The following is a 10,381-nucleotide window of genomic DNA, read 5'->3' on the forward strand; positions in this document are numbered from 1 at the left end:
TATATAAAGATTTTTTTTAATAAGAAGTATCGATGATATATGGCATTGGCAAAACAAAGTTTGATCTAAAGGGAGAAAAAAAAGGAAGAAACTGAAACATAAATTTATTTTCGCTCACCAATCCTTAAAAAAAAGTTATGTTTATTTGAACTTTTAACAAAAAAACTAACTCTTGAAATAACCAAGATTATTCCATTACAAGATTCAGCGACATAAATGTTCTATGGACACATACCACTAGGTCCCCAAATGCCATTGTTACTTCCTAGTTCCCCCCTTTATTACCAGCGAACAAAATCTTGTAGCAATCTACTACTGCATCCTGCTTCATTTGTACTCCATATGAGTTTAACATCTTGTCCTTCTTCATTGACATATTTCATTTTTGTTATATGCGCTGTTTTCAAATAATCCTGAAATTGAGGTAAATATCCATTTCCCATAGGTGGAGCTGGCATTTGGGGTTTTACCCCTGCTATACCCCCAAATCGTACCATTGAGGCATTGTTTGCTAAATGTGTAAAGATTTCCTGGTATACCTTGAAAGGTGTTTTACACTTACCTGGTATACCTTGAAAGGTTACCTGGTATACCTTTCAAGTTATTAAAAAAGAGTTATAAATGAAAATGTTTTACACTTACCTGGTATACCTTGAAAGGTGTATACCATGTATCTTTTCCATAAACTGATACTGGTTCTAAAGCTGCACTAAGAGAGGCGTCACTGTGAATTTGAACAAACCCAGAACAAAGCACATTAAAGAAACCTGTTTGTTTGTGACAGTAAGCCTGTTATTTAGGATCAAAAAAATAATAATTACTATCTAAGAATTCGGGATTCGGTTAGTATGTAAGAATCAGTATCAAGCCATTAACATCGGCATATTCTTTTACGTTTTTTTGTTCGACAGGGAATTTATTAGTACAAAGAAAATGATATCCACCAAAACAACCGAAGGTACGCTGCTTCAAAAAAGAAATAAATACATGTTCCTTTCAAAAAAAAATAACTACAGGGATACATAAAACTCGTGTGTTATTTTCTAAAAAAAACATGTACGTTAAGTTAACGCTTAATTAAAAAAAATTAACAACTTAAAGTCAATATTTACCGTCCAATAACCAAATATTAGGTTGCGGCTATCACCAAAGAGTGCAGGATATACCTGGGAATAAACAAAAATATTATTGATAAAAGATAATATAAATAAATCAAGTAAGTAAGTAAATCCCACCATCCAACCAAACTCAATGATATTCATTTCTTCATCTGGACCATTTTGTATCCAAATTTGTGCAGAGATGAACTGGTTGTTGTTTAGTTCGAGCCCATGTACACTCATATTAGTTGTAGATCCAAAAAATGCTCTAGTTTCGCTAACTTATACAACAGAGACAACCTAAAAACACCAAAAATACGACATATCTTATAAGTGCGTGAATTATTTTTGCTTAGTATAAATTGAATTTATCAATCTCTATAACCGACAATATTACTAGATGAACTTAATAAATTACCCCCACATTATCACAGTTGAAAAACTAAACCTAGTGATGATTGTTTTTGTTTATGGTCAGTTCTCATCAAATCGGTTTGATGATCGGTGGTACACAATGGTACATTACTCGATGATTCTTGAGGTCGAAAATCTGATAAAAATAGCAAGGTTAAGTATTTCCTCTCAAGAATCATTTGGAATTATTTGGGGTTGTTTAGACCAGCCAATTTAATTTTAATTAGGCTTTCTTCCTTTGGATGAGTTAAAATTTCGAGTGTCAATGCAGAACCAAATCGAAGCTTTTTGTTACGGTTCTAATTCTGATTCATAATAGCGGTGTGAGAAACTTTAAAATCGATAAGCTTAAATTGACCAACCGGTCTACCCATCGGGTACCAGATATCTGAATATATGTATAATATATATCCCATTTTCTTGTATATTTAATAATCATCAACTAGAAAAATATGCTATAAAAAAAATAGACAAATTAAAATATAGCACCAGGCAGAAAAAAAATAATCGAGGAACTTCAAATGTTTTATTAAGAACCAAAGAGTACCCAGATTTATTGTTCTTGGTTCCGGAATGAAGCAAGGAAGGTCTTGGTCCACCAATTTTGAACTAGGATATGACCCAAATAACTGGATCTGCCCACTATGAATATAGGGACGGAATTAGATTAGTTGATATCAATGTCTTTTATGGACGAAATTTTCGGACATGTGGTTAAATTGGTAGTCTAGGTCCAAAAGTGAGATTAAAAAGCAAAATCCAAGTATATAAAAGTAATTTTGGAAAGGAAAAAAAAAACTACAAATTACATCTGCAAAAAGCATCTTATATCGGGTATATCATAAAATCCAAAATATAATCCTTTGTCACAATTAATTCAATAGGGCGAATACGTATCAAAAAAATCTGAGTAGAATACTTACATTGTTGTTCATAAGCGAGAGAGTGTAAGCATTTAGACGGATTGGATTGGTCTCATGTAAAAGCTCTCGGGCATTAACTAAATCTTCTTTTTTTGCCCTGCGGATAGGTATTGTTCCCGATGGACATCTTTTATTTCCAAACCCATTATCAATATTTGATTTCCGAAAAATAGGTGAAATGTTTTTACTAGTAGTTTCTTATGGAACTGAGCTCGGAACCATATGAATCTTATGATCCTTAAGGAGTGGATGATCGAATGTTGGTTGCTTATAGATGTCTATGCAATCTACTGTATCTCCAAATTTGGTCTGAGAATATTGATACGTGATGAAATGAAATCTCGTTAGATAGTATTTTTTTTTTGAGAATAAATCAATATGAAGCAAATGAGCTTATATAAAAGAATTCAAATCTATAAACCTCTTATTGTAATAGTTTTGATTGGATTTTATTTAGAATTTTTAGTTGTATTTCCAGTTCCAAATCTTCTTTTTCTATTTTCAATATGCTTGCTTTTTCTCCATACACGGATTGTGTTTCAGTGATAAGAATAAAAAAGATTAGGTCCAAGAACACGATAAGATTAACATTTGAATGCTTCATCTCATAAGTAATCCTGTTTTTGCAATACATGGAACCAAAATGTTCTTCTTTAAATAAATAAAAAATGATAGAAGCTAATTAAAACAGCTATTTTAGGAAAATTGTCTTTCATGTGATTTATAATGATTTATGCATTTGTCAGTTAAGACTTATATTACTTTAGAAATGTAGTCTTTGATATGGTTTTATGATGCTGTGTTTGTAATGTCAATTAAGACTCACTAATTTAAGATAATAATCTTTATTATATGGTTCATTATTCCTGTTTTACCAGGGTGCATGGTTGAAGCTTCCCCATCTCTCGGTTGATTTAGAAGAATGATCAAAGAAGACAATTTTAAACGAAGAAAATGAATTATGCAAATTAATATATTTCCTTTTGAATACAACCATGCATGTATTGTCTTTCCTTAAAAATTCATACCATTCTCAGAGAGTAGAAGCTAACAGCTAACCTTTCAGACGTTTCTTATTCTACAAAAATTAACTACAATCCGATGTTTACACAATCCAAAAAGAAAAAGAAAAAACATTACGGTCGATGTTTACACTTAATGATTTGGATGGTTCGAGACTTTTGCATATAAAGAGAAAATAGGTCAAATATTTTTTTTGATCGGCAGAAAATGGGTCAAATATAAAAGTGATGTACAAAATCAATATGATCACAATCCCAGTATGTTATTATTGTGTCGTAGCTACTTAGGCCAAGCACAATGGTGCAGCTGATCCCTTCCCTATCTCTTAATTATAGGGAAGGAATATGGGTGAGAAGGAAGCCTCACTGTGGTGCGCTTTTATCCATTCCCTACAAGGTTTTCATGTGAATAATGCAAATCGGAAATTCAGTATCCATGTAGTTCATTGATAAATAATTTATAGGCAGCCTCACTATGATGCAGTCTTTATCTAATAATAATAACAATAATAATAAGACAACAAATTATTTATATCATTCCATGGTACCCATACTTCTACAACATCAGTAAACACCTAACAAGATCATTACTAATAGAATCATTCAATATTTAGGTACACAGTTCCAGTAAAAATATATCTAGAAATACAATATCAATCACTTGATTTAATTTCATCAATATTTATCCCTGGTTAGTTTTAAAATCGGTCATCGTTACTAAAGACCAAAATAGAGAAATCAAAGAACAGATGGATCCATAAAGGAATTAAAAGCCCTCGATAAATACATATTCAAACCTATTGTACTATACGTTGGTACATATATCACGTATAACGTAGCATGACATTACCTTTTAATCCTATTTGACTTTTACTAGTCATTCAACGCGAAATCTTTAAACAGAGACAAAACAATAAATTTGTCAAAAGCAAGTAGTATGAAAAGAAAAACATCCTCCTTTATAAGTGATGTTTAAATTAAATTTATAATCTACAACTTAGCTTCATAAATGAAGTTTAGATTTGATGTCAGGAATTCTAGTTTTTGGTCTCCACTTAGCTTTTGTCTCTTCACGTTTCTCTTTCGTTGTTGTTGGAGCTTCTCCATGTTCAATGCCACCCGCGTTCGGATATAATTTTACGTTATCTAGTATATTTTAGAATCTACTAATGTTAATTGTTCTTTATAAGGAATGCTACCTGTATGAAAATTGATGAACAGTTATTTATATACCAAAATTTTATCACCATTTTCAAACTTTGACGTGATGTTGTTATTGAAACAATTTTGGAAAGTTGATTCCTACATTATGTATAGTGTTCTTTTATGTGCGTAAGCAGATTCAAAAAAAATATGTAATGCTAGGCATCGAGGAAATACAAATTGAGCAAGTAAAAGTGGTTTATATTCGATTAATAAAGAATCATAACAAATCATGTATTTTCTACTTCTAAGCAATTGACTTCTAATCATGGCCATGTATATGAAAAACTTAAAATAATTTTTTGATATTTAATTTGTGTGCATCAAGAGAAGTACAATTCCAACTGATTTATAAGGAAACGTCGTTGCATTCACTCATTATCGATGACTTTGATTCGCCTAACCCTGAGTTCAAACCCTCCACATCTCAAACCAAAACTTAGATATATCCAACTACTTCCTCTCACACCTGGATAATAAAACAATTAAGCCTTTGTACGAAGAAAATAACATGGACCAAAATATTAAGTTTAAGTAATCATCTCAAAGCCATGTGATGGCCAATTTGATAAAATTTTAAAATCTGAGATACAAACTTACAAAAAATTACCATTTCAAAGCCACGTGAAACTTAGATGTCCAGATAGGAAAATAGATGGAAATACGATGACAACGAAGAAACTACAATGAGATTATGCGAGGTGTAACATGGTACTTGAGGAAAACACAGCTCTCTAATCTACATTGTCTCCCTTTAGCTTCTTCCACATAAATCCATTATGGTCATCTACTAAATCTTGTCGCACCTATAGATGAAGGTATATCGTTCACATCAAATAGACTTTAATTCAAATTAATCAAAGTAAATTCGAATGATTTTAAAAACGGAAAATGGGTCATTTGTCCAAATATTTTTAAAACATGGTTCAAATGGACGAGTAAAAATTAGTATGGGTGAAATGGACACCAAAAAAATAGCAAGGATGAAACTGGATTCATCCTGACTTAAACTTTAAAAATATCAAAGATGAAACTGGATGCATCCTGATGTAAATTAAAATTTAGAAAAAGTATTTGAAAATGGGTAGGATGAAACTATTCACATCCTAGCTATTTTTACATTTTTGTCCATTTAAACAGTATCAAAATCTAAATGTCATTTTCACTCAGAAATTGTTGATTTTGGCCTTTTTAACCAATTTTGTGTTTTTAAAATTGGAAATTTGAAAACACTTCTATAAAGATCATATTAAAACAAAGAAAACAACGATATCGTTCTCTTTTGATGGCAGATTAGAAACCGAAACCAAATCAAATCGAATGATAATTGAGAGGGTCTCCAGGGTCTCTTAAAGGTGACTTAGCTTGAACATCCGGTAACTGAGAGGGCCTCCATATAATCAAATTAAACAATTAAATCACTAAGAAAGCAAAAAATTAAATCAATATAAGAGAGCAAAAAATTAAATCAATAGTATAGTATAAAACGGCAGGCTAAGTGAATTTTTGGGCGATTAACATACATGATGTGGTTTGGATCGCCAGAGTTAAAGCTAGTCAGTGAATTTTAAACAATATAATTTAGACTGTAGAATTAATGTCTTAGATCAACTGTCATTGACTTTGTTTATGTGGAGTTGACTTTTCACCGAGACTCAAAATCCGACCTTGAGCTTTTTGAGACGTTTTGTACCTAAAGGGAAGCCAACCAAGCAACGGACACTCGCCTAATTCAAAGTTCAAACCAGCATACGAGGATAAAAGGTTTTTCCTTGTATCTATTTCACACGAGCACAACTCCCATTTTTGCTTCAACTTTCTCACCAAGACCCTCTCTACTGTGTCTGTCAACTTCTCTTCCATTTCACCCACCTTCTCACGCTGGATCTTTTCTTTGTCTCACCACCGACGAACTACATTTTCGTCAATTAATTTCATTAGTTGAAGATATATAGCTAGCTAGGTTGAAATTGTTGAGTTTTGGAATGGAGGGTTGCTCCAGTTTTACATCTCTGCAACAGTACCATTAATGGCAGCCCAAAGCTGAAGACAGTGTCAGCACAAGCACAATTGTATTATCTTGTTCAAATTGTGAGTTGTAATTTAATCCCTAAATTTCTAGTTATACATAGTTGATCAAAGTGCGAGTTATAAATCAATCCCTAATTATAGAATTTGTTGGTTTGATTTTACTTGTTACCCATGAAATTTATTGTGCAAAGCTTTAATCTCTGAATAATAACAAATTGTTTTCACCTTGTATGTCAATGATCCATGGTAGTTAAATGATTTTACCTTGTTTGTCTATTGTTCAACAGTCAAAATATAGGTAATGCTAGGTTAAGTCTGCAGAAACATAATATTTATCTTCATTTATTAACTCATAAAAACATAAGATATACCGATTCTAATCAATTAAGCTTAAAACTGTTGATAAGAACTTTTTTGCTCCATGCAAAATGTCTTAATGACATATGTGACAACAGGTGTCGTAGTAATAAAGGAATTGCACTTTCATGTTCTTTCTCCCATATCCATCTAGCTAGCTTTATTTTTTGCTTTCCTTGGTTGGTTTTTATGTTTAGTTACAGTACACTCACTAGCTACCATGTTTTCATGTGTACTCTAGCATAATTGTTACTCCATTTGTTTGTTGGATGTAGAAACAAGAGATTAGATTATCCGGTGAGTTGATTTGTTAATTATGCAACACCGCTTAGAATAATCAAAAAGACGAAAGAAACAACTTGAGAACTTCCCTGAACTTGTACATCTAAGAGTGTTCAGTCTCCCTGAGAAGAGAGTTTCTTGCAAAGCCATGGCAATTAGAAATGTTTCTTCCCTTCGCTCTAAAATCTTTAATACCTCACTAAAAGGTTCCTACTTTCTTGATTACTTTCCTTTTGAGTTGTATATCATGGGTGTCTTCAATGAGATTCGATGAATTCATGTACATAATCCTACTATGCTGTTATGTTTGATTATTGTTTAGATTAAAGATTAAAGAATCTGTTTTGACATGCCTCATCCAAAAGTAAGATCCTTACTTGATTTTCTGGTGTTAAGTTTTTGATTTCTTATAAATAAACTTTTAGGGTATTTACGAAGAATTGTAAGTAGTAGATACAGTACTGCTGCTGTACTTGAAGAACCAATTACACCACCAGTTAAAGTAAACTACACAAAACTTCTTATCAACGGGGAGTTTGTCAATTCTGCTTCAGGTTTGTATTGTTTGTTTATTTCTCATCTCTTTCTGTAATTGTTTCTTCAATCAATCAAGAATTAAGGTATAAACTCAATCTTTGTCCGCCCACTAGGAAAAACTTTTCCCACCCTTGACCCAAGGACAGGGGATGTTATCGCTCATGTCGCTGAAGGTGATGCAGAAGATATCAATCGGGCGGTTTCCGCTGCTCGCAAGGCTTTTGACGAGGGCCCATGGCCGAAGATGACAGCTTATGTAATCAACTACTCTTGATTTTTTACTTCTTAAATTCTACTTTACTTACATGAACCAAGAATTTGGAAGAGTTAGATTGTTTTTTCATTTTTTACATTGTTTGCCTTCATAGGAAAGGTCAAGGGTACTTTTCCGCTTTGCGGATTTGATCGATAAACATATCGATGAACTTGCAGCACTTGAGACGTGGGACAGTGGAAAGCCCCATGAACAGGCCGCTCAAATTGAATTACCAATGTTTTCACGTCTATTTAGATATTATGCCGGTGAGTTAAATTAAATTTTACTTATGTCAACTGTAATCACTTTTTAGTTTGACTTGAATGTTTTAAGATTTTGTTCTACTTGAAACGTACCAGGATGGGCAGATAAGATTCATGGTCTCACAGTTCAGGCTGATGGTCCGTACCATGTGCAGACCCTACATGAGCCCATTGGAGTTGCTGGACTAATTATTCCATGGAATTTTCCACTTCTCATGTTTGCGTGGAAGGTTGGACCCGCTTTAGCTACTGGTAACTGTAGTATCTTAAAGACAGCAGAACAAACACCGTTGTCTGCTCTCTATGCAGGGAAGCTGCTCCATGAAGTGGGTTCTGTTAATTCATTGGCAGTGGTTTAGTCTTCATTTCTTAATGCATGCTTTAGGTTTCTTAGTTCTGTATTGTTCATTGCAGGCCGGCCTTCCTGAGGGTGTTCTGAATGTGATCTCTGGATATGGTCCTACGGCTGGTGCAGCACTTGCTAGTCATATGGATGTCGACAAGGTTTGTCTACTTATATTCGAGGAAGAAAATGTATCGAATTTTGTAGAATGAACACAATAATTTGTTCTCTCAAGTATTTAACAAAGAAAAGGCCGACTTCTTTGCAGCTTGCTTTCACAGGATCAACTGAAACTGGCAAGATTGTTACTGAACTTGCTGGTCGAAGCAACCTTAAGCCAGTGACTCTAGAGCTTGGAGGGAAATCTCCATTCATTGTATGTGAAGATGCCGACATCGACAAGGCTGTTGAAACTGCCCACTTTGCTTTGTTCTTTAACCAGGTACGTGAATCCAATGGAATTTTTGCATGAACTAAAGCTTGCATAGATATGAATTATCGAATTTCAAGATCCTAAACATGATTTGTCTATAGGGACAATGCTGCAATGCTGGGTCCCGTACTTTTGTACATGAAAAAGTGTATGACGAGTTCATAGAGAAATCAAAGGCTCGTGCTATGAGACGTGTTGTTGGTGATCCCTTCCAGAAGGGTGTCGAACAAGGTCCTCAGGTCAATTATCTCCACTTTGCATTCACGGACAGTTTAAAATTGAAAAAATCAAATCACAAACAGGGTCTTGTAGTCTGTCATCATTTCCTCTAGAGTGTTTTCTGTCTATCTGATCGGTTTAAAAAGCTCGGTCAGTTAGGCAAATCCCTTTATTCTCTGAGTTTGTTCACTGATATTGTCGCATTCCCAAATGAATATATCAGATTGATTTAGAGCAATTTGAGAAGATTATGAATTACATCAAATCTGGTGTTGAAAGTGGTGCTACCGTTGAAACTGGCGGTGCAAGATTTGGCGACAAGGGCTACTATATTCAGCCTACCGTCTTCTCAAATGTTCAGGTATCATATACTATTTCCACCATATCTAAACCATCGTCCTTTTTTACTACTACAATCGCCTTTCAAAACTGACAAAATTGAATGCGTGCAAAATTAGGATAACATGTTGATCGCAAAGGATGAGATCTTTGGACCCGTGCAGAGCATCTTGAAATTCAAGTAAGCTCTAACCCATCATCAGTACATATATTTCATCTCATTGCTTATAAAACATTCTTTCTTCTCTACTTACATAATGTGTACTTTTTTTCGTAATTATAGAGATCTTAGTGAGGTGATCAAAAGATCGAATGCAACAACTTATGGTTTGGCTGCAGGAGTTTTCACCCAGAACATAGACACAGCAAACACCCTGGCGCGTGCTCTCAAGGCAGGAACTGTATGGATTAATTGCTTCAATGTTTTTGACGCGGCAATTCCTTTTGGTGGTTACAAGATGAGTGGGCATGGAAGAGAGAAAGGAGTTTACAGTCTAAATAACTATTTGCAAGTGAAAGCTGTGGTTACTTCTTTAAACAACCCAGCTTGGTTATAATCTCTTGCTTCTCTTGTCTGTGATGTCTAGCAACAAATGAAGGCTGTACTTTTTAATAGGAAATCTATGTTTTTAAAAATGTATGTTCAGCTCTTCTTGTGA

The 10,381-nt window shown here is 33.8% G+C and overlaps 2 protein-coding genes across 3 annotated transcripts; one reads left to right on the plus strand and one right to left on the minus strand.

Moving 5' to 3' along the window:
- Positions 1-281: 281 nt before the first annotated feature.
- LOC113359268 lies at positions 282-1,343 on the minus strand. Its single transcript, XM_026602932.1, has 4 exons — positions 1,236-1,343; positions 1,113-1,166; positions 643-789; positions 282-593 (listed from the first exon to the last, which is right to left on the minus strand). The coding sequence occupies exons 1-4, from the start codon at positions 1,341-1,343 to the stop codon at positions 282-284; spliced, it is 621 nt and encodes a 206-aa protein (XP_026458717.1).
- A 5,918-nt stretch (positions 1,344-7,261) lies between these two features.
- On the plus strand, positions 7,262-10,381 carry LOC113355794 (aldehyde dehydrogenase family 2 member B4, mitochondrial-like). 2 transcript variants are annotated; one of them, XM_026598743.1, is made up of 11 exons: positions 7,262-7,538; positions 7,758-7,886; positions 7,983-8,125; positions 8,238-8,391; positions 8,485-8,714; positions 8,803-8,892; positions 9,000-9,173; positions 9,266-9,403; positions 9,607-9,744; positions 9,842-9,903; positions 10,006-10,381. In XM_026598743.1, exons 1-11 carry the CDS (start codon positions 7,481-7,483, stop codon positions 10,277-10,279), a joined length of 1,590 nt encoding a protein of 529 aa, XP_026454528.1. In that variant the 5' UTR covers positions 7,262-7,480; the 3' UTR covers positions 10,280-10,381. The 2 variants fall into 2 exon arrangements, with proteins under 2 accessions (XP_026454528.1, XP_026454529.1); XM_026598744.1 differs by having other exon boundaries at positions 10,062-10,278.

The sequence above is a fragment of the Papaver somniferum genome, chromosome 3 (assembly GCF_003573695.1).
Source record: "Papaver somniferum cultivar HN1 chromosome 3, ASM357369v1, whole genome shotgun sequence".
Lineage (NCBI taxonomy): Eukaryota > Viridiplantae > Streptophyta > Magnoliopsida > Ranunculales > Papaveraceae > Papaver > Papaver somniferum.

Bases quoted from the DNA above. Each gene is read 5' to 3' on its own strand.
- LOC113359268 (XM_026602932.1), bottom strand. From the start codon at position 1,343: ATGAGTGTACATGGGCTCGAACTAAACAACAACCAGTTCATCTCTGCA. The intron at 790-1,112 runs GTAAATATTGAC...CCTAAATAACAG, and splicing joins TAATATTTGGTTATTGGACG to GCTTACTGTCACAAACAAAC. The intron at 594-642 runs GTAAGTGTAAAA...ATAACTTGAAAG, and splicing joins CACCTTTCAAGGTATACCAG to GTATACCAGGTAACCTTTCA.
- LOC113355794 (XM_026598743.1), top strand. From the start codon at position 7,481: ATGGCAATTAGAAATGTTTCTTCCCTTCGCTCTAAAATCTTTAATACC. The intron at 7,887-7,982 runs GTTTGTATTGTT...TCCGCCCACTAG, and splicing joins GTTTGTCAATTCTGCTTCAG to GAAAAACTTTTCCCACCCTT. The intron at 8,893-8,999 runs GTTTGTCTACTT...ACTTCTTTGCAG, and splicing joins GTCATATGGATGTCGACAAG to CTTGCTTTCACAGGATCAAC.